Raw genomic sequence first — 24934 nt, 5'->3', positions numbered from 1 at the left:
TTTATTCAGTTTATTTTTCAGGATTTTATTAATGTATTTCCATTAGTGACAGACAGTTCTTGTTTCTGTAAAAAAAAAAACTAGATTTGACACATTCAGTTAGATAAAATTCAGCTTGACGCATGAATACTAGATCGCTATTGTTTGAAATTCAACTGTGGAGGAAATACTAATGATCCTGACTTTGTCAGTGCGGCAACTCATTTGTGGACAAAAACCCAGCTATGTGACACCGCTATGCGGTTGTGTGTACTATAATAAAACTGATTTTGGTGCGATTTGGAGGTTATAAGGATTTTGTGTTTTTATGGATTTTCTCACTTGGTGATACAGGTGGACCCTCAGAGGGGTTGACGTATGTACATGACATACAACGAAATTTGTCCTCTGCATTTGACCATCCTGTTGACAGACACAGTCCAACCACTAGGGGTAGTAGGCAGCCACAGTCCGGTGCCTGGAGACCAACTCCAAACGTAGAGAATGCTGCCTTGGTCAGGGGCAGAGAAAGGAGCAGACCCTAAATAAGCAAGTTTTGATTGTGGGAGGAAGCTCCCACAGACACGGAGAGAACATGCAAACTCAACACAGAAAGGCTGGGAATTAATCCTGTGACCTTCTTGCTATGAGGCACCAGTGCTAACCACTGACCCACCATGCTGCCCAACACCTCAAAGACTAATTAGCTGGTCATGGATTTTGGGAAGTCAAGATCATCTCTATGGCCAGTTCTGGTTGAGGGTGTTGAGGTAGAGGTGGTAGATAGCTAGAAATACCTTGGGCTGTGGCTGGACAACAAGCTAAACTGGACCTGAAACACAGACCACCTGTACAAGAGGGGCAAGAGCCTTCCTGAGGAGGTTGCGTTCTTTTAACATCTGCAGGAAACTCCTGAGGATGTTCTACCAGTCTGTGGTCACCAGAGTCCTCTTTTACACTGGTGTTGGGGTGGCAGCACATCCAAAAAGGACTCGTCCCGGCTGGACAAACTGATCAGGCGCAGCGTGATGGCTCTGTAGTCGGCATGAAGCTGGACTCTGGTGACTGTTGCAGAAGAGAACACTGAAAAAAAACCTACTGGCCAGTCACCCTCGGCATACTGTCATCAGTGCACAGAGACGCCTGTTCAGTGATGAACAGGCGTTTTTATGCTAATGATTGTCAAATCTACATGCCTGTTGCTAAAAACAGCCTTTGCCCCCCGACACCCTTACTTGACTGTCTGTGTGACGTCAGGGCTTTGTTGTCACAGAATTTTTTGAAACTTAATGAGGGCAAGACAGAGGTTATGTTGTTTGGAAGTGCCCTCGTTGACTTGGGACCTCTTAAGGATTTTGTACATCCCAAGGTCACCAGCCTTGGTGTCACGATAGACAGCGATTTTAAATTTGATAAACAAATCAATGGTGTTTTGAAATCGTGCTTTTATCATCTTCGTCTTTTATCAAAGGTAAAACCGTTTTTATCTTTCAACCTTTTTGAACAAGTTGTGCACTCTTTTATTTCAAGTCGTCTGGACTACTGTAACACACTTTATTTCGGCATTAGCCAACGGGCTCTTTCCCGTTTGCAGTTAGTCCAGAATGCTGCAGCGTGACTTTTAACAGGAGCCTGAAAGCGTGAACACATAACCCAGATTCTTGCATCTTTGCACTGGCTTCCTATTAATTTTAGAATTGATTTTAAAATTTTACTGTTTGTCTTTAAAGCTTTGAATGGAATGGCCCCTCAATATATCACTGACCTCCTACAAATTTACTCTCCGGCACGTGCTCTGAGGTCTGAGGGCCATTTCCAGCTCGTGGTACCCAAGACGAGACTTAAAACCAGGGGGACAGGGCTTTCTCTGTGGCTGGCCCCAGACTTTGGAACGCTCTGCCCCTCCATGTCCGAACAGCCCCACAGTGGAGTGTTTAAGACTCGTCTGAAGACCCACTTTTATTCTCTGGTTTTTAACACTGCGTGAGTTGTGTGGTCCTCTGTTTTATTGGTGTTTTATTTTGGTAGATTTTATTGGTTTTATCTTTTGTATGCTGTATGTATTTATTTATTTATCTTGCACATTTTAGTTATTTTTATTGTTAATTTTTTTTTTTTTTTTTTTTTCTTGACTTGGGGTTTTATCTATCGTAATTCTACTGTATGTGCAGCACTTTGGAACGTTTTTGTTGTTAAATGTGCTATATAAATAAAGTGGATTGGATATATATATATATATATATATATATATATATATATATATATATATATATTCCGACCCAAGTGGTTCAGGTGTCATATTGGCTCAGTAACAATTTAGTTCAGTCTTAGCTGTTTCATTCTCTCTGATACCTGGTAGTGCAGCACTGGCATGCAGTGTTCAGATTGTTCAGATAGATAGATACTTTATTAATCCCCTCGGGGACGTTCAGGTGTCTCATAGCTCACAGGTACGGATCACAAATAACAGATAAAAGACTGCAACAACAACCAAGCATTAAAAGTTAAAAAGTGAGCAAATTATGGTGGTGATAATGAAATATTAAAAAAAATATGATGAAAGGTTAAAAATGTAATTAATAAATAAATCTAACAATAAACAAGAGCAATCCAAAATTTCTGACATCTGTCAATCCAAATCCGGATCACCTCCAAAATTCAGTGGAGACTTCCGTGGCTTAATATCGTCTGTGGAAAAAGATTTCATCAAAATCTGTGCAGTAATTTTGACATAATCCTGATAACAGGCAGACAAATAAATTACGCCAATGGACGTAATAATTAAAAAATTATTCAAATGGATTATTTCATCATCTAAAACCTCATCTGCACACCTATGAATGACATTTATTCTAACATTGCATATCAGTTCAAATAAGTTTACAGTTTTTCTCAGATCCTTTTTGGTACATTTCTCAGATCAGAATTGAAATTCTCAAAACTACCTGTTTAATCTTCACAACATTGTGTCCACTTGTGCACATAAAAAAAGTTTCTCGTTTCTTTGAACAAGTTGCAAATGCTTTGGTACATCCATGCAAAGGCAAGTTGCATGTGCATGGCAAGTACAGTGGGGCCAAAAAGTATTTAGTCAGTCCCTGATTGTCCAAGTTCTCCTACTTAGAAAGATGACAGAGGTCTGTAATTTTCATCATAGGTACACTTCAACTATGAGAGACAAAATGAGAAAAAAAATCCAGAAAATCACATTGTAGGATTTTTAAAGAATTTATTTGTAAATTATAGTGGAAAATAAGTATTTGGTCACCCACAAACAAGCAAGATTTCTGGCTCTCAGACCTGTAACTTCTTCTTTAAGAAACTCTTCTGTCCTCTACCTGTTACCTGTATTAATGGCACCTGTTGGAACTCGTTATCTGCATAAAAGACACCTGTCCACAGCCTCAAACAGCCAGACTCCAAACTCATCCACAGCCAAAACCAAAGAGCTGTCGAAGGACACCAGGAAGAAAATTGTAGACCTGAACCAGGCTGGGAAGAGTGAATCTACAATCAGCAAGCAGGTTGGTGTGAATAAATCAACGGTGGGAGCAACTGTAAGAAAATGGAAGACATACAAGACCATTGATGATCTCCCTCGATCTGGGGCTCCACGCAAGATGTCATCCTGTGGGGTCAAAATGATCATGAGAACGGTGAACAAAAATCCCAGAACTACACAGAGGGACCTGATGAATGACCTGCAGAGAGCTGGTACCAAAGTAACAAAGGCTACACACTACGCAGAGACGGACTCAAATCCTGCAGTGCCAGGCGTGTCCCCCTGCTTAAGCCAGTACATGTCCAGGCTTGTCTGAAGTTTGCCAGAGAGCATATGGGGGATCCAGAAGAGAATCGGGAGAATATCATGTGGTCAGATGAAACCAAAATAGACTTGACAAACATGACTAGCTGATTAAAAACTCAACTAGTCATGTTTGGAGGAAGAAGAATGCTGAGTTGCATCCCAAGAACACCATACCTACTGTGGAGCATGGGGGTGGAAACATGATCCTTGGGGGCTGTTTTTCTGCAAAGGGGACAGGACAACTGATCTGTGTTAAGGAAAGAATGAACGGTGCCATGTATCGTGAGATTTTAAGCCAAAACTTCCTTCCATCAGTGAGAGCATTGAAGATGCAACATGGCTGGGTCTTCCAGCATGACAATGATTGCAAACACACTGCTCGGGCAACAAAGGAGTGGGTTGAAAAGCATTTCAAGGTCCTGGAGTGGCCTAGCCAGTCTCCAGACCTCAACCCCATAGAAAATTTGTTGAGGGAGTTGAAAGTCTGTTGCCCAGTGACAGCCCCAAAATGTCACTGCTCTAGAGGAGTTCTGCATGGAGGAATGGGCCAAAATACCAGCTACAGTGTGTGCAAACCTGGTGAAAACTTACAGGAAATGTTTGACCTCTGTCATTGCCAACAAAGATTATGTTACAAAGTATTGAGATTAATTTTTGTTATTGACCAAATACTTATTTTCCACCATAATTTACAAATAAATTCTTTAAAAATCCTACAATGTGATTTCCTGGATTTTTTTTTTTTTTTTTTTTTTCCCCCATTTTGTCTCTCACAGTTGAAGTGTACCCATGTTGAAAATTACAGACCTCTCATCTTTCTAAGTAGGAGAACTTGCACAATCAGGGACTGACAAAATACTTTTTGGCCCCACTGTATAGCTGGATCACAACACAATGTTACAGTGTCTGGCATTGGAAGGACAAGGAATTGGATGGAGTCAACAGCCAGAGAGAAGAAGAGTGAGGAGTTGGGAGGCAAAACAAAGGAAGAGGCCGAGGACGTGTGTGCGTTCCTGATGAGATGAGCCATACTTGTAGGCCATGTTCTCAATCATGGGCGTACAAAGGCTGAGTCTGGTCGAAGGGTGCAGCCAAACCTTGGCAAAACAACTGTGTCCTCACTGAATAATGTGGAGATGATGGGGCTGCTGCCATTGGAATGAAGCAGCAGGACACAATATATATTAAACAACATACGGTAACAAAACAACTTTTACATTACCATATCTGGATTTTCCTCTTAGTGCACAAAATTATACTTGAGAACAAATTAAATCATTTTTTCAGTGTTCAGAAACTACAATAAAAACAAATAAAATTTCTCCCTTCAGTGCTTTTCTGAACACAGCAGTGCACACAGAGGAGAAACTGAAACTAAACTGGTATCGATCGCTATCAGTACTAACGCTGGTATTGATCTGCCCATCACGAACACTAGCCACTTTCCCCAGTGAGTCTGGAGACAAAAAATAAATATAAAAGTAACTGATTTAAAATAGCAAAGTCAGTGTATTAACCTGCAAACTGTCAGGGGAAGACCAGCTAGCCAAAGCCTACAGGTCACAGTGGTTAGTTCTGAGCTTACCACCTGTGATGAACCTCAAACCACTGGGATAAAAACTGTCCATTGATTTTAAACATTGTTACGAAGCTTGCATATAAATTATGTACCTATATTTAGTCAATGGTAAATGTCTTATACAGACCAATTTCTTCTTTCCTGGTCTGTCCTGTGGATCAGGGTTATGGTTGGGTACCTTTCTACAAGTTGGCCTGAATGAGTTCTGCTGAGGGCCATCGTGACTTTTTTGTGTGTATGTCCAGAAACATTGTCTTTTGTGTTCAAGGTGAGTTTAAGTTCACTAAAGTGAGACAGCATGGTCAACTCTCAACTGGATCGACTATGTGGCCTTTTCAGATGTAGAACCAAAGAAATAAGCAACTAAATCATCAGCATAAAAACATAATTTACATTTGATAACATCTCACCAACTTCAGTGATAAAAATTATAAACAGACGGGTGCCAAAGACTGACCCTAGAGGGATTGAAACTACCTCATTTTGGTCGCCCGTCAATTTCTGTAAAGATTAATTAATGTGTAATTAGGTTTTAGCAAATTGATCACTGGTAGCTTGGGTTTTCATGCTAGTACGCCAATAGACCTACAACCTTGCTTTTTTTTTTTTTTTTTTTTTTTTTTTTTTTTTTTTAGATTTGGAACGTGATTTGTCTCTTTGACGAAAGTAAAGGGGTCGTATTTTTAAACGTCTAAACGTTAAATGATCTAGCGGTTAAGGTGTTGGGCTTGAGTTCAGAAGATCATGAGTTCAAATCCCAGCCTGACTGGAAAATCACTAAGGGCCCTTGGGCAAGGCCTTTAATCTCCTATTGCTCCCAGTGTGTAGTGAGCGCCTTGTATGGCAGCACCCTGACATCGGGGTGAATGTGAGGCATAATTGTAAAGCGCTTTGATGCTCTGATGCAGATGGAAAAGCGCTATTTATATTTATAGTCCATTTAAATGTGGCAGCGACGTACCTGAATTGAATTTATCATGACGTCACGTTCTGGGCTTCGTACATATGATTAGAAAAAGCCACATATATATATATATATACGTCTAGCAAAAACAACCACGTGAGTGCTCTCGTCAAGTCCCGTGTCAAGCAGGTTGCGCTTCCTGTTAGCTTACAGCATAGGCGGTTGGTGAGTAATAACACGTAGATATAACTATATATGCTTCAAATAAAACAGTCGTTGTTTTGAGAAGTTAAAATGTGAAAGGGGTTAACATTGTGTTTCCTTCATTATTATTATTATTATTTGGTGTGAGAAGCAAGCGCTTTCCTTTTGTTGTCGTTAGCCTCAGTAGCTAGCAGCGAGTTTAGAGACACGACGTCACTGTTACAAAATTAAAGAAGAATCTCCTATTTTCTGTTTCCCGTGTATTTTCCTCAGGGATCTGATTGTGCACAATGCCGAGCGGCTAATTCTCGTTTTATTTCCTCCCCTACATTGATTTGAACAGAACTCATGGGAGGAATCAAACAAGAGCAGAATGAGTCCCTGCAGCGGGCTAAAAGTTCACAGTCACTGGATCACTTACAGGACGAGGTGAGAAACTCTGTCACACACGGGACTTTATGTGTTAGCGGTTTTATTTTCGAATTGATATCAAATAAATTCAATGCCAGATAACGGTATTTGAAAAAAGTTCTGTTTTGGATTAAAAAAAAAAATTGGTGCTTGTGCAGACTAGTGGTTCACCTCTTTTGTTCCAGTGCAGCTCTTTGGGAGACTTTTATGAAATATTCAATACTTACGCCTTGGAAACAAGTTACCATACTAAGTCCCTTTGGCTGCTCCTTGGGTCCCCACAGCAGATCCAAGGTGATCTGCATGTTGATTTTGCACAGGTTTTACACCAGATGACCTTCCTGACGCAACTCCACACTTTATGGAGAAATGTAGCAGGGGTGGGATTTGAACCAGGAACCTTCCGCACTGAAATCAAGCGCACGAGACACTATATTTTTCTTTCTCTGACACGCATGCCCAAAATTTACTACAACCCCTGGCAAAAATTATGGAATCACCGGCCTCGGAGGTTGTTCATTCAGTTGTTTAATTTTGTAGAAAAAAAGCAGATCACAGACATGACACAAAACTAAAGTCATTTCAAATGGCAACTTTATGGCTTTAAGAAACACTATAAGAAATCAAGAATAAAAGATTGTGGCAGTCAGTAACGGTTACTTTTTTAGACCAAGCAGAGGAAAAAAATATGGAATCACTCAATTCTGAGGAAAAAATTATGGAATCACCCTGTAAATTTTCATCCCCAAAACTAACACCTGCATCATATCAGATCTGCTCGTTAGTCTGCATCTAAAAAGGAGTGATCACACCTTGGAGAGCTGTTGCACCAAGTGGACTGACATGAATCATGGCTCCAACACGAGAGATGTCAATTGAAACAAAGGAGAGGATTATCAACTCTTAAAAGAGGTTAAATCATCACGCAATGTTGCAAAAGATGTTGGTTGTTCACAGTCAGCTGTGTCTAAACTCTGGACCAAATACAAACAACATGGGAAGGTTGTTAAGGCAAACATACTGGTAGACCAAGGAAGCCATCAAAGCGTCAAGACAGAAAACTTAAAGCAATATGTCTCAAAAATCGCAAAAATGCACAACAAAACAAATGAGGAACGAATGGGAGGAAACTGGAGTCAACGTCTGTGACCGAACTGTAAGAAACCGCCTAAGGAAATGGGATTTACATACAGAAAAGCTAAACAAAAGCCATCATTAACACCTAAACAGAAAAAAACAAGGTTACAATGGGCTAAGGAAAAGCAATCGTGGACTGTGGATGACTGGATGAAAGTCATATTCAGTGATGAATCTCGAATCTGCATTGGGCAAGGTGATGATGCTGGAACTTTTGTTTGGTGCCATTCCAGTGAGATTTATAAAGATGACTGCCTGAAGAGAACATGTAAATTTCCACAGTCATTGATGATAAATGCACAAGTTTACGTTGATATTTTGGACAATTGAAAGGATGTTTGGGGATGATTAAATCATTTTTCAAGATGATAATGCATCTTGCCATAGAGCAAAAACTGATAACATTCCTTGCAAAAAGACACATAGGGTCAATGTCATGGCATAGGGTCAGTGTCAACGTGTTATGTGCAGATGTGAGTTGAGGAGCGCGACCAGCGTCTGACTGAACCCAGCGCTAAAATAACCAGAAAGCGGTTCCAAAAACAAAACAAATTTATTTCCCTTCTGTGCAATAATTGTGTACGACATAAATGTGCGGTTGTCTGGCGAGGTGAAGGACGGCACGCTCTCCAGCGCCCAAATGGATCGAAGCCCGACGCTTCCGGACCCAGACTCACCGCCGAACACCCCCCAGGTGGACACGACAAACTGACTCTGTGAAGGATGGAAAAGGTGAGGTAAGTCAACAGCTACAACAAATATCCTTCAAAGGCACACACTATCAGCAACACATTCAGGTCTGAATTTAGGCTTTATGTAAATGAGCAGCTTCTCACAACAGGTGGAGGATCATCATTCCGTACATCACGGCAGTGAGAAGCGAGCTGCACAGTTCTCATCAATGTTCAAATATACTGCGTAACAAAATACCAAATTACTGTTAACACTTATTCAGACAATCATCACCTCTGATGTGTGCTGACAGCATGTGTCCCTCACCCGTCCTCCTTCACAAGCACGATGTGTCAAACCCAGGCGCGGTCCTCAGCGTCTCACAAATGAACGTCACAAGGTCGAGTTCCCGGCAATTCTGCTCGAATCACTCATGGCTTAAATGCAGAACGCCATCTCATTATCTGCTTCAGCTGAAAGTCTTTATAAGTTTGCACGTGAGCATCATCCACAGGTGCTGCAAGTCATTAGGCCTGCACGTGAACATCCTCCACAAGTGCAGCCAATAATGCTGATGAGGGTGAAGCACTCTTCTGCCAGCACCTTCTCCACAGACAAAAAAACAGTTTGCATACCACCTGGAGAGCAAAGAAAAGAAAACAACACCAAAATGCCCAGCCAAACCCCCCAACACACAACACAACGAGCAGATCTGATTTGATGCAGGTGTTAGTTGGGGGGATGAAAATTTACAGGGTGATTCCATAATTTATTCCTCAGAATTGAGTGATTCCATATTTTTTTTCCTCTGCTTGGTCTAAAAAAGTAACCGTTACTGACTGTCACAATCTTTTTTTCTTGATTTCTTAAAGCCAGAAAGTTGCCATTTGAAATGACTTTAGTTTTGTGTCATGTCTGTGATCTGCTTTTTTTCTACAAAATTAAACAACTGAATGAACATCATCCGAGGCCAGTGATTCCATAATTTTTGCCAGGGGTTGTATTTTGAACCCTACCTCTACCCCTTTCCTTAACAATAGCCCCATACCTGTTTTGTGTTCCTGTTCTCACAAAATTAATTCGCACTTGTGCATGCGCACAAGAATCAACCTGAGCAGGAGGAAAAGAAAATACTAGGAAAGAATTGTATGCAAAACTGATGTTGCTGACTGAATGATTCTCCCTAAAAATTGGTCAGCCCTGCCTTCACTGTGCATGTGTCATTTTGGACCATCAGCAGCGTCATTTCTGAGCATCGGCAGTGATTCACTAATTATCACCTCGTTTCTGCTTCAAACTGCATTCCAGTCATCATCTGTCTCAGTGACAGATATCTGAAGCGTTTCTGCAACAATCATTTCCACATAAACTCAGCATTAATTCATAATAAAAGATGGAAGACTCAGTCAACATGCGCAGTGAAGGCAGGCAAACCAGTTTTTAGAGGAGACCACTCGGTCGGTGACACCGGAAAAAAGCTGCCGTACGTGTTAAATTGGTGAAATAAGAATTAAGAAAAGGTGATCAGCAGCTGTTCTCATAATTTACTTGGCCTCCCAATGGGAATAGATTCTCGATCATGTCAGTGTATACTTCAGCTGAGAAGTGTGTGTGTGTGTGTGTGTGTGTGTGTGTGTGTGTGGGTGGGGGGGATTATCAAGCTGTTACATCATAAGGTAAAAAATTTAAAAAAAGTGTCTATGGGTACAGAAGATGTAGCCTAAAGCATGAATCCTACAGTACAGAAAGACATAGAACCATGGAGTGGTACAAGAAATGTTTGCATGGGATCACAGCCACAGCTCCTTTGTATCTCCTAAGATGTCATGGGTGTCTTGGTGGCTTTCCTTATGAGTCTCAGTCTTATGCAGTCATTCAGTTTCTAAGAGTTGCGACACCAGACAGGTTCACCATGCAGTGCCATACTGTTTCTGTTAGTTAATGATTGAGGTAAATGAAGTCCTAGACGCATTCAGTGACTTGGAGATGTTCATGGTCCATGCTCTCACATACCAAAACAAAACTGAAAAAGTGATGATGATTTACTGCAAAATTCACAAAATTCATCCAGTGGTGCCAATAATTTCTAACATAGATTTTCTGTTTGTGTTCTGTTAATTCTACAATATGAAAGGGTTGTTTTTTTGGGGGGGGTGTTTTTTTGCTGTTCAAGTATCTTGGACATTTCAAAAAAATGGGTTTCATTTGCATTTTATTTTCTAATCACATTTAAATTTTGTACCAAAAGTTCAGGTGTGCCAATCATTCTTACGAGGACTATAATTGTGTTTCTGCATCTGTGTACAGCCAAAGAAGAGAGGTTGGCCAAAGGGAAAGAAAAGAAAGAAGGTGCTCCCAAATGGTCCCAAGGCTCCAGTAACTGGATATGTCCGGTTCCTGAATGAGCGACGGGAACACATGCGGGCCCGATACCCTGACTTGACGTTTCCAGAAATCACCAAGAGGCTTGGAGCAGAGTGGACACGATTAGCTCCAAGTGACAAACAGGTAGCTCAGTGTTTTACATGTTCTACATATCATTAAACATCCATCTGTTTCTTATACACTCTTGTCCCTTTTTGATCTACTGACTTGATAATGAAATAATGATGGAAGAACACACATTTTTGGACGTAAAAATGTAGCCTGCTTGAGTTATTTGAATGTAATTGCCATCAAATATAATAAGAAAATAAAAGAAACCGCCACTTTGTACTAAGTGCTCATTGTTCTCATTCAACATCAAAAAGTTGGAATAGAGGGCCTAAAAAGGGTACACTTTGGTATTGACCTAAGGGTAAATGCCACAATTTGAGATGTTAGGGAGGAGAACCACCAGTAAGAGCAGACTTTTAATGTGCTTCTGAGTCACCAAGATCCTGTCTTTGAAGAAAACTGTCTCTTAAATTGAAACCATTTTGATTTGTTTAATGTTTTGACAGCGCTACCTGGACGAGGCAGAACGGGAAAAAGATGCAGTATGCCCAGGAACTGAAAGAGTACCAACAGACTGAGGCCTATCAGATCACCACTTCCAAGATACAAGACAAAAGATTTAAAAAAGGTGAAAATTCATTTGCCTAAATTTGTTTTGCTGCATGCACATATCTTTTTTTACCTCTTTGTACCTTTAGTAGCCACATCATCACTGATGCACAGAAGATCTATTGTGTCCGTTACTCAGCGTGATGTGAGTCATAAAATGCTCACGTTTTTTCATTTTTAGAGGATACATCGGCTGCCTTCATCAATCCTGCGACAACAGGAACAACTTTGCCCAAGGTACATAACTGTTCCACATTATTTCATTTTACATGTATTTCCACTTCCTTTGTGAATAAACAAAGTTACTGGTTTTTGCTTTTTTCTTTTTGGTCTATTTCTGTTTCAATCCTCCAGGTTCCTGACTTGTCAAGTAGATTTGACATCCCGATATTCACTGAGGAGTTCCTAGATCAAACAAAGGTAAGTGATTCGCACAAGATTAGGTTACCATGATAAACTATTTATTTAGGAGCTTTCTATTATTTTGCTGCATTTTTCTCCATTATTTATTGACTTTTTATTGTTTGTGTGTGAGAAAGTGTTTTGCTGTGATGCGTTTAGTTTGTTGGTGTAGCTTGCCGTGCGCTTTCTACCTCTTGTTTCTAAGCTCTTACCGCTGACTATCACTGCTAGTGCAGCAGTGTGAAATGGAGACCTGAGCGCGTACATCAGGCTAGACAGGAGCCTGTTGCTCTTGTCTGACAGCACCATTCATTCACTAATGCTATGCAGACAAGCGTTGCTGTCGAGCCCTGGGTCTCTTCAGTGGATACTTTGGTACTGCTGGAATTGTGTCAAACAAGTGGTTACTTAGGGAGACTTGGATAAAGAATCTGCCTTGCATGGTGAGGCCGAGTCAGCGATGACATTTTTGGCCACATGGAACATTTCTCTGTACAGTCGGGTAAAAACATTCTTTAGTCAGTCCCCTGATTGTGCAAGTTCTCCTGCTTAGAAAGATGACAGAGGTCTGTAATTTTCATCATTGGTACACTTCAACTATGAGAGATAAAATGAGGAAAAAAAAATCCAGAAAATCACATTGTAGGATTTTTTTTAAAGAATTTATTTGTAAATTATAATGGAAAATAAGTATTTGGTCACCCACAAACAAGCAAGATTTCTGGCTCTCACAGACCTGTAACTTCTTTAAGAAGCTCTTCTTTCCTCCACCTGTTACCTGTATTAATGGCACCTGTTGGAACTTATCTGTATAAAAGACACCTATCCACAGCCTCAAACAGTCAGACTCCAAACTCAACCATGGCCAAGACCAAAGAGCTGTCAATGGACACCAGGAAGAAAATTGTAGATGTGCACCAGGCTGGGAAGAGTGAATCTACATAGTCAAGCAAGTTGGGTGTGAATAAATCAACTGTAGGAGCAATTGTAAGAAAATGGAAGACATACAAGACCATTGATAATCTCCCTCGATCTGGGGCTCCACGCAAGATGTCATCCCGTGGGGTCAAAATGATCATGAGAACGGTGAACAAAATCCCAGAACTACACAGAGGACCTGATGAAGGACCTGCAGAGAGCTGGGACCAAAGTAACAAAGGCTACCACACTACGCAGAGAGGTACTCAAATCCTGCAGTGCCAGGCGTGTCCCCCTGCTTAAGCCAGTACATGTCCAGGCCCATCTGAAGTTTGCCAGAGAGCATATGGATGATCCAGAAGAGGATTGGGAGAATATCATGTGGTCAGATGAAACCAAAATAGACTTAACAAACATGACTAGTTGGTAAAAAACTCAACTAGTCATGTTTGGAGGAAGACAAATGCTGAGGTTGCATCCCAGAACACCATACCTACTGTGGAGCATGGAGGTGGAAACCTCATGCTTTGGTGCTGTTTTTCTGCAAAGGGGACAGGACAACTGATCCGTGTTAAGGGAATAATGAATGGGGCCATGTATCATGAGATTTTAAGCCAAGACCTCCTTCCATCAGTGAGAGCATTGAAGATGCAACATGGCTGGGTCTTCCAGCCATGACAATAATCCCAAACACACCACTCAGGCAATGAAGGAGTGGCTCCGTTAAAAAGCATTTCAAGGTCCTGGAGTGGCCTAGCCAGTCTCCAGACCTCAACCCCATAGAAAATTTGTGGAGGGAGTTGAAAGTCTGTGTTGCCCAGTGACGGCCCAAAACATCACTGCTCTAGAGGAGATCTGCATGGAGGAATGGGCCAAAATACCAGCTCCAGTGTGTGCAAACCTGGTGAAGACTTACAGGAAACTTTTGACCTCTGTCATTGCCAACAAAGATTATGTTACAAGTATTGAGATGAATTTTTGTATTGACCAAATACTTATTTTCCACCATAATTTACAAATAAATTATTTTAAAATCCTACAATGTGATTTCCTGGATATTTTTTTTTCATTTTGTCCTCTCACAGTTGAAGTGTACCCATGTTGAAAATTACAGACCTCTCTCATCTTTCTAAGTAGGAGAACTTGCACAATCAGGGACTGACTAAATACTTTATACCCCACTGTATGTGTTGCAGCACACATGCGCCTCAGTGTTGAGGACCTCAGTGGATGGAGAAGGCCCATTGGATGCCCACATTTCACTTAGCTGTGGCAGATGGATAGTAAAGGCACCTTGAACCTTGCATGAATTTGGTTCCCGCACTGTTACGCAGTTTGCTGTGCAAATGCATCCCGCTTCATTTTTTAGCCAATGACGCATTTTGCTGTCAGAACGTGGGTGATCTCTCATCACTCCCAGAATCACCCAGAATCACAGAGAAATTATCTACAGCTGCAGGCTGTCTTTTGCTCATCGTGTGGTGGAGAAACGCATTTGGAATCTTGTCTCAAGTAATTATTTATAATATATGATGTAATCAGTGGTGGGCACAGCTAACCAAAAAGTTATCTTCGATAACCAATCAGATAACTGACTATATATATATATATATATATATATATATATATATATATATAGTATTAGAAGTCAGTTTCTCGGTATTAGATACCACCGTCATTTACGAGCTAAATGCTGCCGCTTTTTTCACATGCTTTGAATCCTGCAGCTTAAAGAACCAAAATACGTCCATTAATGCATTGATTGGGAGAGTAAAATGCACATAGTAAATATAAATTCTTACCTGTTAGTTTCAGTGGGGTTCATCTGAAGAAATAATCCATATAAAGCATCCTGCTTATCTAAATGGTGAAGAAAAGTCCATGTACACAGGTGCACCGTGAGAGCTCCTCTCTCCCACCAAGTCTTGGCGGATAAATTATCCCATGCCACAAAGAAAATAAAATGAAAATAATGTTGAAATTAGTACATTTTTGTTTTAGTGTCGAGCAGGTGATAACACTGTGATGCTCACAGTGAAGCTGAACTACACTACCCACAGTGCTCCCTGCGTCAACCCGGCCAATCATGTTTTGCGCTTAATGATAAACATCATCAGCAAGCGACAGCCAGTCTGCCAAAACCACTGATCTACACTTGACAGGGATTAAAATGTTTGATTTTAGGGTTTCCAAACGTTTTTGACCATTAAACTTTGCTCACTTTACCAGAAAAAAATGATAAATGGTCCGATGATGGTTTTAAAAGTTATCTGAAAAGCTAATCCACTAGCAAAAACATTAGCTAGATAAATATCGGTTTATTGGATTAGCTGAACAGTGCCCACCACTGGTTGTAATGGATTAGGTGCATTTTCATTTCTTCTTATGAGCTAGATAATGTATCTGTAAAATTATGTTTATTATATATGTAACATACGGTCATAATCTAATTTCAGGTTCAGATGTTCTGTGCGCAGTGACACACAGTGTTTTCGAATAGGTTGTGCAACATTCACAACTCGTTCACGCAAATGGTACGAAATTAATCCATGCCAGAAATTTTGAACACTTCAAAATTTTTGTGGTACACTGTCACAGACGTGCACAGTTTAAGATGAGCTTACTCAATGGCATTCAAGATTGCGTGTCAGTGCAGGGATCAAATCGTGCAAGTGTCAAGGTGCCTTTACTTTCTATATATGGTTGTCTGTCTGGGTGGTTTGCCTTTATCTGCAAGGTGATTCCGTGGTGTGGTGGGTGTAGGACCAGTGCATGCTCATGGTTTGACTTGACTATTGTGTGTTGTTACTGACTGTTGCCACAGTTCTCTCTCTAACTTCAGCTCACACACAGTGTGAGTTACTCCAGTCCTGTTCAAGTTGTCCTTGTTTATTATGTAATACACAAGTATATTCTGTCACCAAACCAATGTTTTCTATTTGTCCGTTTTCAGCTCGAGAGGCTGAGCTCCGACGTCTCCGTAAGGCCAACATTGAGTTTGAAGAGCAGAACACGATGCTGCAGAGGCACATAAAGGACATGCACAATGCTAAAGAGCGCCTAGAGGCAGAACTAGGGCAGGACGAGCTGCGTACCCAGGCTCTTCACAAACACTTACTGGCCATTAAGCACACATTGGTCAACAGTCTGTCATCTGTCCCTCTGCCAGGTTAGCAGTCAGCATTATAGAACAATAAGAAAACTTGAATGAAACGTGTAAATTGCATCTGTGTTATTTTGGCATGCTTACTTGTAGTATTTTAATATAACTATCTCTAATGTTGGCTTTGTTAAATGACCAGTCTACCTGGTTTTTATTTATTTCAAATGTTTGTCTTGACAGATACGGGTGAGACTGCATCTCTTGGAAACCTGGACTTGTACCTGAGTCGTCTGAATGGTTTCCTGGAGGACAACCCTCTTAAGCACCGTGCTCTGCTCACACAGCTACGAGATGTCCTGTCTCATATTGACAGGTAACTGGTTAACCCCCCCCCCCAACTCTTTGTCTCTACAAACCATGGAAATGACACAGAATATAAAACGTGAATTAAACTTCTAGTTTGCCACTGATGCCACCTGTAGTGAAACTACGTGTTCGTCTGTCCTTGGACCAGATCTGTTCGTCATTGTTGAATCTTTGTTTACTCCACACTGTGCTGTTTTATGGGTTCTCAACATTGGAAGGAAACGGACACCATATACTGTATGTTAACAGTATATGGTACAGTAAAACATATTCATTATAATGGCCCGACTGCAGAGGGCTAAGAAGCGGGTATTATAGTCTCTGCCTGTATTCCCACATGAAAACCAAAAACTTTTCTTCTTTTTTTTATACTGAAATTAGACTATTTTCAGCATTTTGTCTTCAGTGGTATAGCTTGATTTCATATGGACCAAATCTGACAACCATGACATTTGTCTGCATATTTGTATGTATGTATGTATGCATTCTGTTAATGGTGTCATTTTATTACTTTTATTCCATTTTAGTGAGAAGTTATAAGAAGTCCTAATTCAGCGATGCCTTTATTCCTGTGTCAAGTGGGAAATATCAGACATTCAGCAGAGTGTGCTGACACCTGGACAGTGAAATACCATACTGTAGACGCATCAGAGTCCACAGTGTCGTTAACGTGCATTCTTCTATATGAATGTGTATTTGTACTCTTGTTTGTATTTGTAAATGTGACTTAGTTTTAGATGGTTCATTAGATAAAGGGGTCGTATTATTCAAAGGCAGTTTTTACTCAGCTTCTCATGTAGTTTGACTTTGATGTTAAATATCCCCAAAGTCACAAATTCTTTCATCTGTGCACGTGAAGGCTTATAATGGAAACAAATCATGGACCTGCGTCAGCGTTTTAAAAATTGTTTTATTTCTGACTGTCACAGACAAATGTATCTCGACTCCTGCTTGTTGTATGAGATAACTCTGACCTCGGTTTGTATGTGCACACAGCTGGTGTGAAGCAGAGGGAGGGGTGCGCTCTTTGAAGGGAGAATGAGCGTGTAACATTTGCTTTTCTTTTGTTGTAGATTTTTCATTTTGGATGTAGTTTTGGTTTCTTTGGGGTATGTTTTGTTTATAAACTGTAATATTCTTCATTAGCAACATTATTAATTTTAGCTTACTGTAAATGTGGATAATATGACCTCTTTTAGCATTGCAGTAAATTTCTGTAAGTGTAATTTGCGTTTTACATCGTGAATTGCTTTATGCGGATTTGGCTTGTTTCTGTTACGTAGTACGTATTGGCCCATATCAAGCCTGAACATGAGTTTACAATAAATCTCATTTGGCGTTTAGTGTGTGGGGATGGTGTTAGTATAGTGTAAAATCCTCAAAAACTGGAAGCAGGCTAGGAGATAAATGCTGTACATATAAAATTGCGTTGGAAATTGGAAGAGCAATGTTGCATGTTTTTGGTGTAGTCTGTATTTGTGCTGTCTATTCATATTAGATTTTTTTTTTCAATGTTCATAAAACTATTCTGTTAAGAAAACTATTTTGCTGTTTAATAGTTATGGAGATTAAATGACTGGCATACACACTAACAAACAGTGAAGCATAAATTGGATCTCCATGAGTAGGTGTAACTCAGGCATTATAAACTACAGCACTGTGCAAATGCTTTAGGCACGTTTAATGCATCATAAGAACAATAAAAATTATGAAAACCTTTTTTGACATGCTAATAAAAAAAATGGGGCGGCAGGAGGGGCATCAAATACTACTTTAATTATAAATAACTCAGGGATGCCTAGAGCTTTTGCACAGTCCTCTATGTGGTTAATTGATTTTCCTTAACCCTCAAGTGACCGAGTGGGGTCACTTATGACCCCAGGCATATATATATATTTTATATATATATATATATATATATATATATATATTTTTTTTTTTGTGCACAATTTTTCTGATTTTCATCGTAAAAACATTTCCTACCATGAATTTGTCAATCTATTTGTCCTGCATTTGTTCATAGAATTATTGCAAATATCAGCTGATTCATGTGGCAATTATAATCCAAAGAGCTATGAGATTTTCAACATTATAGCTTCAGGTGGTATTGTAATTTGCCAACTCTAGTTATTATATTTGACTGTTTAGCAGGGAAGCCAACAGACCTGGATTTAAAAGATGATTTACAGCTGTATAAGCATTGAGACTGAGTCTTGATGCCCAAAGTGAGGATGAAAATAGCTCGTGATTGTCACAACGTATGACTGGTGGGTTCGTTGAGATTTGTGTTAAAGTACTGGCATATTTGCTAGTCACAGTTCTATATTTGATGCTGTAATTATCCTACCATATAGTTGCTAAAATAGTTTGGTCGCTTGTGGGTTAAAGATGTGAGTGCTGTTTTGTTCCAGTAGATGGCGGTATTTGTCTTCCAAAAGTAGTGCAGAGTTCTATTGCAAAATCTACTTTACAAAAGTTTGCACATTAGAATTTTAATAGAAATTCAGATTAGTTTTTTCCTCCTTAATCAATGGGGTAAACAGTACATGAAATATGAAATGCCCAACCTTTATACACACACACACACACACACAGCATTTTGGAAATCTACTGCCCACTATAAGAAAACAGTACATGATGATAACTCAGATAAAACATTCATGATAAAACTTAATTATCATCTGATTTTCGTTTAAATTGCAGGGGACCGTCTAGAATATTGTGTAGGTTTAAAGTGAGTGATGATGCACTTATTAGTTTTGACTGTTCATAAGCTTTTCATATCTGAATTAGTTTAATGTATTTTGGCATCCCCAGTGTGCGAGCAGTCTGGATGTTTTCACCGATGGCTTGCAGTTGATTTCACTCGTTCTCACTGAATGGAAGAAGTCGTGAGTAAAAATCAGCAGAAGTGATCAGGTAGTGATGAAAACCTGCAGGCTGGAGGCAGATGTGCGTGTTTGTATCTGGGGACGCCTGTTTATAATCGGCTAAGTGGGCGCGTTCATGGAGCAGAATCGTGAGTTTGGAGGAGTCTGCCTCTCTGTGACGTCACTGGGGGAGCTGTCCGCGCAGCGGTGGTGCTGAAGCCGAACAAGATGGCTGAGCGCTGGTGAGGAAGAAGAGAGAACTGATACACACACGCTGCAGCGAAGACTGAGAGGCTCGAGACACCGGCGGTCAATGTTTGTGTGTGTGAACACTTTGATTTGGGTCGAACTGTGCTTTAGGCCGAACGTGGTCCAGCTGGCGACGGCGCGCGCATCCACCTCCAGCCCGCCCATCCATCCATCCTCAGGCTGCACGGCTTCACTGCTTGCCACACTGGACCCCGATTAATAAACTCCGAAAGAAATGTCATTGCTGTGTGTTGGAGGTAAGCACAAACTGCGATTTCCATCTCAAAATGACTTTGAGTACTCCGGTGATCTGGTGGCGCGTGAAGCTTAAATCTACAGGAGCTTCCATTTGGTTCCTGCTGGACAGTTCTAACCCCGGCCATCGAATCCCATTATTCTTTCTGATTCGTGATTAAATTACTGTTAAGTGCACACACATCTGTGCGTGAACTCTTCTGTGTTTGTATGTGAGGCTCGTTACCAGCAGTTGCTGTTTTTACTCGAGGAGGTTTAGTTCTTTTTTCTCCCGACTGACTTGATCAGATCCGATTGTTAAAGGCTGGCTGGTACAGACGGATCGATATGTGGAGTGTGTGTGTAACTGTGATAGCTGCTGTCAAACGTAGTGTAAGAGGATGTGATCCACTCAGATTGTCCCAGCAGTGTGGGGAGCTGTGATTCATGCGCACCCCCCCGCCCCAAGCCGTCGTCCATTTTTATGCGCTGATCATCCAGAGTAATTTTTTTTTTTTTTAAAGGGCGTGTGCTACAGCGTTTCCTCCCATGTGAAATGTGTTAAAACCACGTGATCGATGTAACATTCTTACATTGACCATTCAGTGTGTGTCTGAAAGTATCTTGATTTTAACTGATGCTGGTGAAATTGTGAAGATAAATTATTACTTGCTATCTTGAATATCCCAGATTGTCTGGGGCCAGATATGTGAGTCAGCCTTAAAGGGGAGTTCCTGGATTTTAAAACCAAGGCTCCAGTTTTACATGTTTTAGGGGGTCATCGTTTCATTCAGGCCAAAAAAAAAAAAAAAAAATCAGTGTCTCATTGATTGCAAATGGAATGCAAATACTATCACAAGGTACTTGGCTAATTGATATAATGGCATGGGGCAATTAGGAACACTCAGATAACTGCTTCTTGTTGCCACTGAACAGGTGAAAATCTCATTAGAAGTGGCCAGCAGTATGTACAAGATATTTATGGAGGTAAACGTGCAAATTTACTTCATAAAATGTAAATAAACCTTTTAAAATGGCGATTATCCAGCTGCTGCCCAGCACTGGTGCCCACTGAGTGCTTACCAGTGAAATGCGATGAGCAGCGAGTTTCACAGAACAAGTGTTTCAGATTGTCTTGTGTTGTTATATTAATTAGCTGGTTAACCCCTGATGGTGTTTTGTGTTCTAAATAAATAATGTATAAATAATGTGTAATTAATTTTGTTGTGGGCTCATGGACGACATGACCCATAAAACATCTTAAAACGTGATGAGATGAGTTTTTTCATGACTATTTACAGTCAAACATAATTGAGGTTTCATGTTAAACATCCTTAAAGTCTCACATGTCAACACAAGTGCAAGATTGAACTCCCATATTGAAATAATTTAAGCTTGAAAAAGCTTGTTTTGGACTTCTGTAACATGTGTCATGGAAGGGACCCGTGTTTGTTCTGTTAGACATGCCCACTCAGTCTGTGGGAGGGAGACAGAGAAATGCTATCTCTCCAAAGTCGGGTTGTGGCCAGCTTCAGCTCCATTCTGTATAAAGGAACATGCACTAAACAGGTTTTGTTGTTATTGGTTTTGAGAAAGCAAATGAGCGAGACCTGAAAGTAGAATATTTTTAGGATGCAACACCTCAGTGTCTGTGTGATATTTTTGGTTGCAGAAGTTGATAAATGCACGTAACATGCTTGGTGCAGTACTTTAGCTCGCACAGAAGCTGTATAATATAATTCTTTTCAATGGCAAAGATGCTGTTGCATGCCCCGCCCCTTTCTTCTTTACAGACACAACATTTCTCTGTCTTTTTGTGGTCATGCTGCACAAAGAACAAACCCACTCTTTGGATGGAGCAGTCCAAATTTTGCCGATTTCATTTACAGTCTCTGTTTTTGACGTTATCCTTCTCTAAACAAAATTACCATACAGTTCCATACTATTTCTGCTTATGACTGATGGATTTAAATTAAATACAAGCGATAGTCAGTGTCAATGTCCTTGTATCATCTCGATGACTCAAAAAAACTGTCTGTAAAAATTATGAAATAGAAGTTCTATGCATACTTGGACTGATTTTTTGAAATGTATTTTTTACCTTGAGGTTATACCTCAGGGTTTTCCTTTTTACATATTCTAGAGAAAGATTTTTTATTTTTTATTTGTTTCTATTGTTCTGAAGAGGAAATGCTAACTGTCAACATAATATAATTATTATTATTTTGAGATGATGCAATTTTGATTGATTCAGCGTTCAAGTGATATTGCACACTATACTGTAATTTATTGGCGCCACATTGAAGAAAGCTCCCAGAATTCATTTCAGTAAGGACCAGTGACTGACATCATGATACGTTTAGAGTCCTGTAAGCAAATTTTAGTGGTAAGAAAAATCATTCACTGCAGAGATCTTTTTTTCTTCAATGAATAGGACTTTGATGGAACACTTCTTGGATGAGAATAAAAGATATCTCACAGGAATTCAGTGTCAAGTTGACACTGAAACAGGAAGTGCCTAATTTTGAGCCCACAGTGAAACAGGAAATGTCCAATGTTGAACACTTCCTGGATCAACACTTCTTGGATTGAGAATAAACGATATCTTGCTGGAAATCAGTGGCAAGTTGACATTGAAACAGGAAGTGCCTAATTTTGAGCCCACAGTGAAACAGGAAATGTCCAATGTTGAACAATTCCTGAAGCTACAGCAGAGGATATTAACCTGTTTTTTCATTATGTTGATTTTACACTGCTATGTTTATCCTCTGTAAGGTTTTTTGGGTAACTTTTTGTTTGTCTCAATAAAAAAAAAAATTAAAAGAGGAAGAGGAGTTCTTGCAGGAATTCAGTGGACAGTTGACAGTGAAACAAGAAATGCTGTTGTGAAAGTGTAGGAACACGGACCCACAACAGGGCGCAAATGAACGGACAATGGAGGAAGTCAAATAATAACACTTTACTGTTGTGAAGAAGCACAACCAACACGGCGAATTACAATTATAGACAAGTAGTCAATTCACAAAAAATGTGTCACGTGGGCAGGCTCGAAGATAAGAGACGTCCGTCCAAAGCAGAACCGGAGCCACACGATTTCCTCCGCCACCGAACCCCGGGAATACTGGAGCCGCCAAGTCCCGAACACCCAGGTGGCCACTGCCTCCGCTTGTCGGATCTGGTACTGCTGGCGAGGAACAAAAACAGTTAGATGTGGGTGCGTGTGCACCCAGCAACACGTATGGTGAGAATACCACCTCCACCTCTCGTCGAAAAAAGAAAACAGATTATCTGCTGTCCAAACACACACAAGCAACAGATATTCCTGTCATAAACACAGTCAGCTGAGAATGTTACCTCCTTGGTAGAGCGATATCTCGGCAAAGAAGTGGATGATGACGTCTTGCAGATATACCGCTGCGGATCAGATGATTGGTAACAGCTGTCGTAGGTGACAGCTGTCACCCCAGCTGCTCCTGTGAGGTGGCAGCGCCCTCTGGTACCTGGAGCCCGCACTCCAGGCAGGGTGCCCTCTGGTGGTGGTGGGCCAGCAGTACCTCCTCTTCAGCGGCCCACACAACAGGACCCCCCCCCTCAACGGGCGCCTCCTGGCGCTCCCGACCAGGCTTGTCCGGGTGGCGGCCGGGGTAGAAATCGGTCAGGAGGGCCGGGTCCAGGATGAAGCTCCTCTTCACCCAGGAGCGTTCTTCGGGGCCGTACCCCTCCCAGTCCACCAAATACTGGAAGCCCCGGCCCATCCTTCGGACATCCAAGAGCCGGCGCACAGTCCAAGCCGGCTCGCCATCGATGATCCGGGCAGGAGGTGGTGCCGGACCCGGAGTACAGAGGGGTGAGGTGTGATGTGGCTTAATCCGGGACACATGGAAAACGGGATGGATCCGCAGTGAGGCCGGAAGCTTGAAGCCTCACCGCGGCTGGGACTGATGACCTTGAGGATTTTAAATGGACCGATTGTACCGATCCTGCAGTTTAGGGGAGACCACTTGGAGGGGAATGTCCTTTGTTGAACAACCACACTTCCTGCCCTGGCCGATACGTAGGGGCCGGGGTCCGCCGACGGTCTGCATGGCTTTCGTCCTCATCCGGGCCCTCAGCAAAGCAGAAGGGGGGGCACGCCACACCCGACGGCACTTCCGCAGGTGGGCCTGGACCGAGGGCACACCGACCTCTCCCTCAACCACCGGAAACAAAGGAGGCTGGTACCCCAGACACACCTCAAAAGGGGAGAGGCCGGTGGCTGACGGACACCTGGCTGTTATGGCATACTCGATCCAGGCCAAATGGGTACTCCAGGCCGCCGGGTGTGCGGCCGTCACGCAACGCAGGGCCTGTTCCACCTCCTGATTGGCCCGTTCTGCTTGCCCGTTGGTCTGGGGATGATACCCGGATGAGAGACTTACCGTGGCCCCCAGTTCCCGGCAGAAGCTCCTCCAGACTTGCGAGGAGAACTGGGGACCGCGATCGGAGACGATGTCTGTTGGAATCCCATGCAGCCGGACGACGTGGTGGACCAGGAGGTCCGCTGTCTCCTGGGCAGTCGGGAGCTTCGGGAGGGCCACGAAGTGGGCCGCCTTGGAGAATCGGTCCACTATCGTGAGGATGGTGGTGTTGCCCTGGGACGGTGGGAGGCCCGTGACAAAATCCAGGCCGATGTGGGACCAGGGGCGATGAGGCACGGGTAGCGGCTGGAGCAGTTCCGAAGCCCTGCGATGATCAGCCTTGCCCCTGGCGCAGGTGGTGCAGGCCTGGATATAATCCCGGACGTCGGCCTCTAGGGACGCCCACCAGAAGCGCTGCCGGACAACTGCCACGGTTCTTCGCACCCCTGGATGACAGGAGAGCTTGGAGCCGTGACAGAAGTCCAGGACTGCAGCCCTAGCCTCTGGTGGGACGTAGAGTCTGTTCTTCGGCCCAGTTCCGGGGTCCGGGCTTCGTGCCAGGGCCTCCCGGACGGTTCTCTCTATGTCCCAGGTGAGGGTGGCCACGATAGTGGACTCCGGGATGATGGGTTCCGGTGGATCCGACAACTCCGCTT

At 41.9% G+C, this 24934-nt stretch overlaps 2 protein-coding genes across 2 annotated transcripts in view; both read left to right on the top strand.

Annotated features, from left to right (window-relative positions):
• The first annotated feature begins 6450 nt into the window (after window positions 1–6450).
• Window positions 6451–18063, top strand: LOC117518963 (SWI/SNF-related matrix-associated actin-dependent regulator of chromatin subfamily E member 1-related-like). The gene is given in 10 exon segments (XM_034180248.1): window positions 6451–6495; window positions 6818–6903; window positions 11002–11202; window positions 11637–11663; window positions 11665–11758; window positions 11921–11976; window positions 12094–12163; window positions 16013–16228; window positions 16403–16535; window positions 17056–18063. Coding segments are annotated over 9 exon segments (891 nt in total). The 5' UTR covers window positions 6451–6495; window positions 6818–6822; the 3' UTR covers window positions 17069–18063.
• A 1710-nt stretch (window positions 18064–19773) lies between these two features.
• Window positions 19774–24934, top strand: part of unc13a (unc-13 homolog A (C. elegans)) — a 181271-nt gene continuing 176110 nt past the window's right edge. The window contains 1 exon segment of the mRNA XM_034180245.1: window positions 19774–19904. Coding sequence (XP_034036136.1) covers window positions 19883–19904 — 22 coding nt within the window. The 5' untranslated portion in view covers window positions 19774–19882.

The sequence above is a fragment of the Thalassophryne amazonica genome, chromosome 10 (assembly GCF_902500255.1).
Source record: "Thalassophryne amazonica chromosome 10, fThaAma1.1, whole genome shotgun sequence".
Taxonomy (NCBI): domain Eukaryota; kingdom Metazoa; phylum Chordata; class Actinopteri; order Batrachoidiformes; family Batrachoididae; genus Thalassophryne; species Thalassophryne amazonica.
This window is presented reverse-complemented; position numbering and strand designations above follow the sequence as displayed.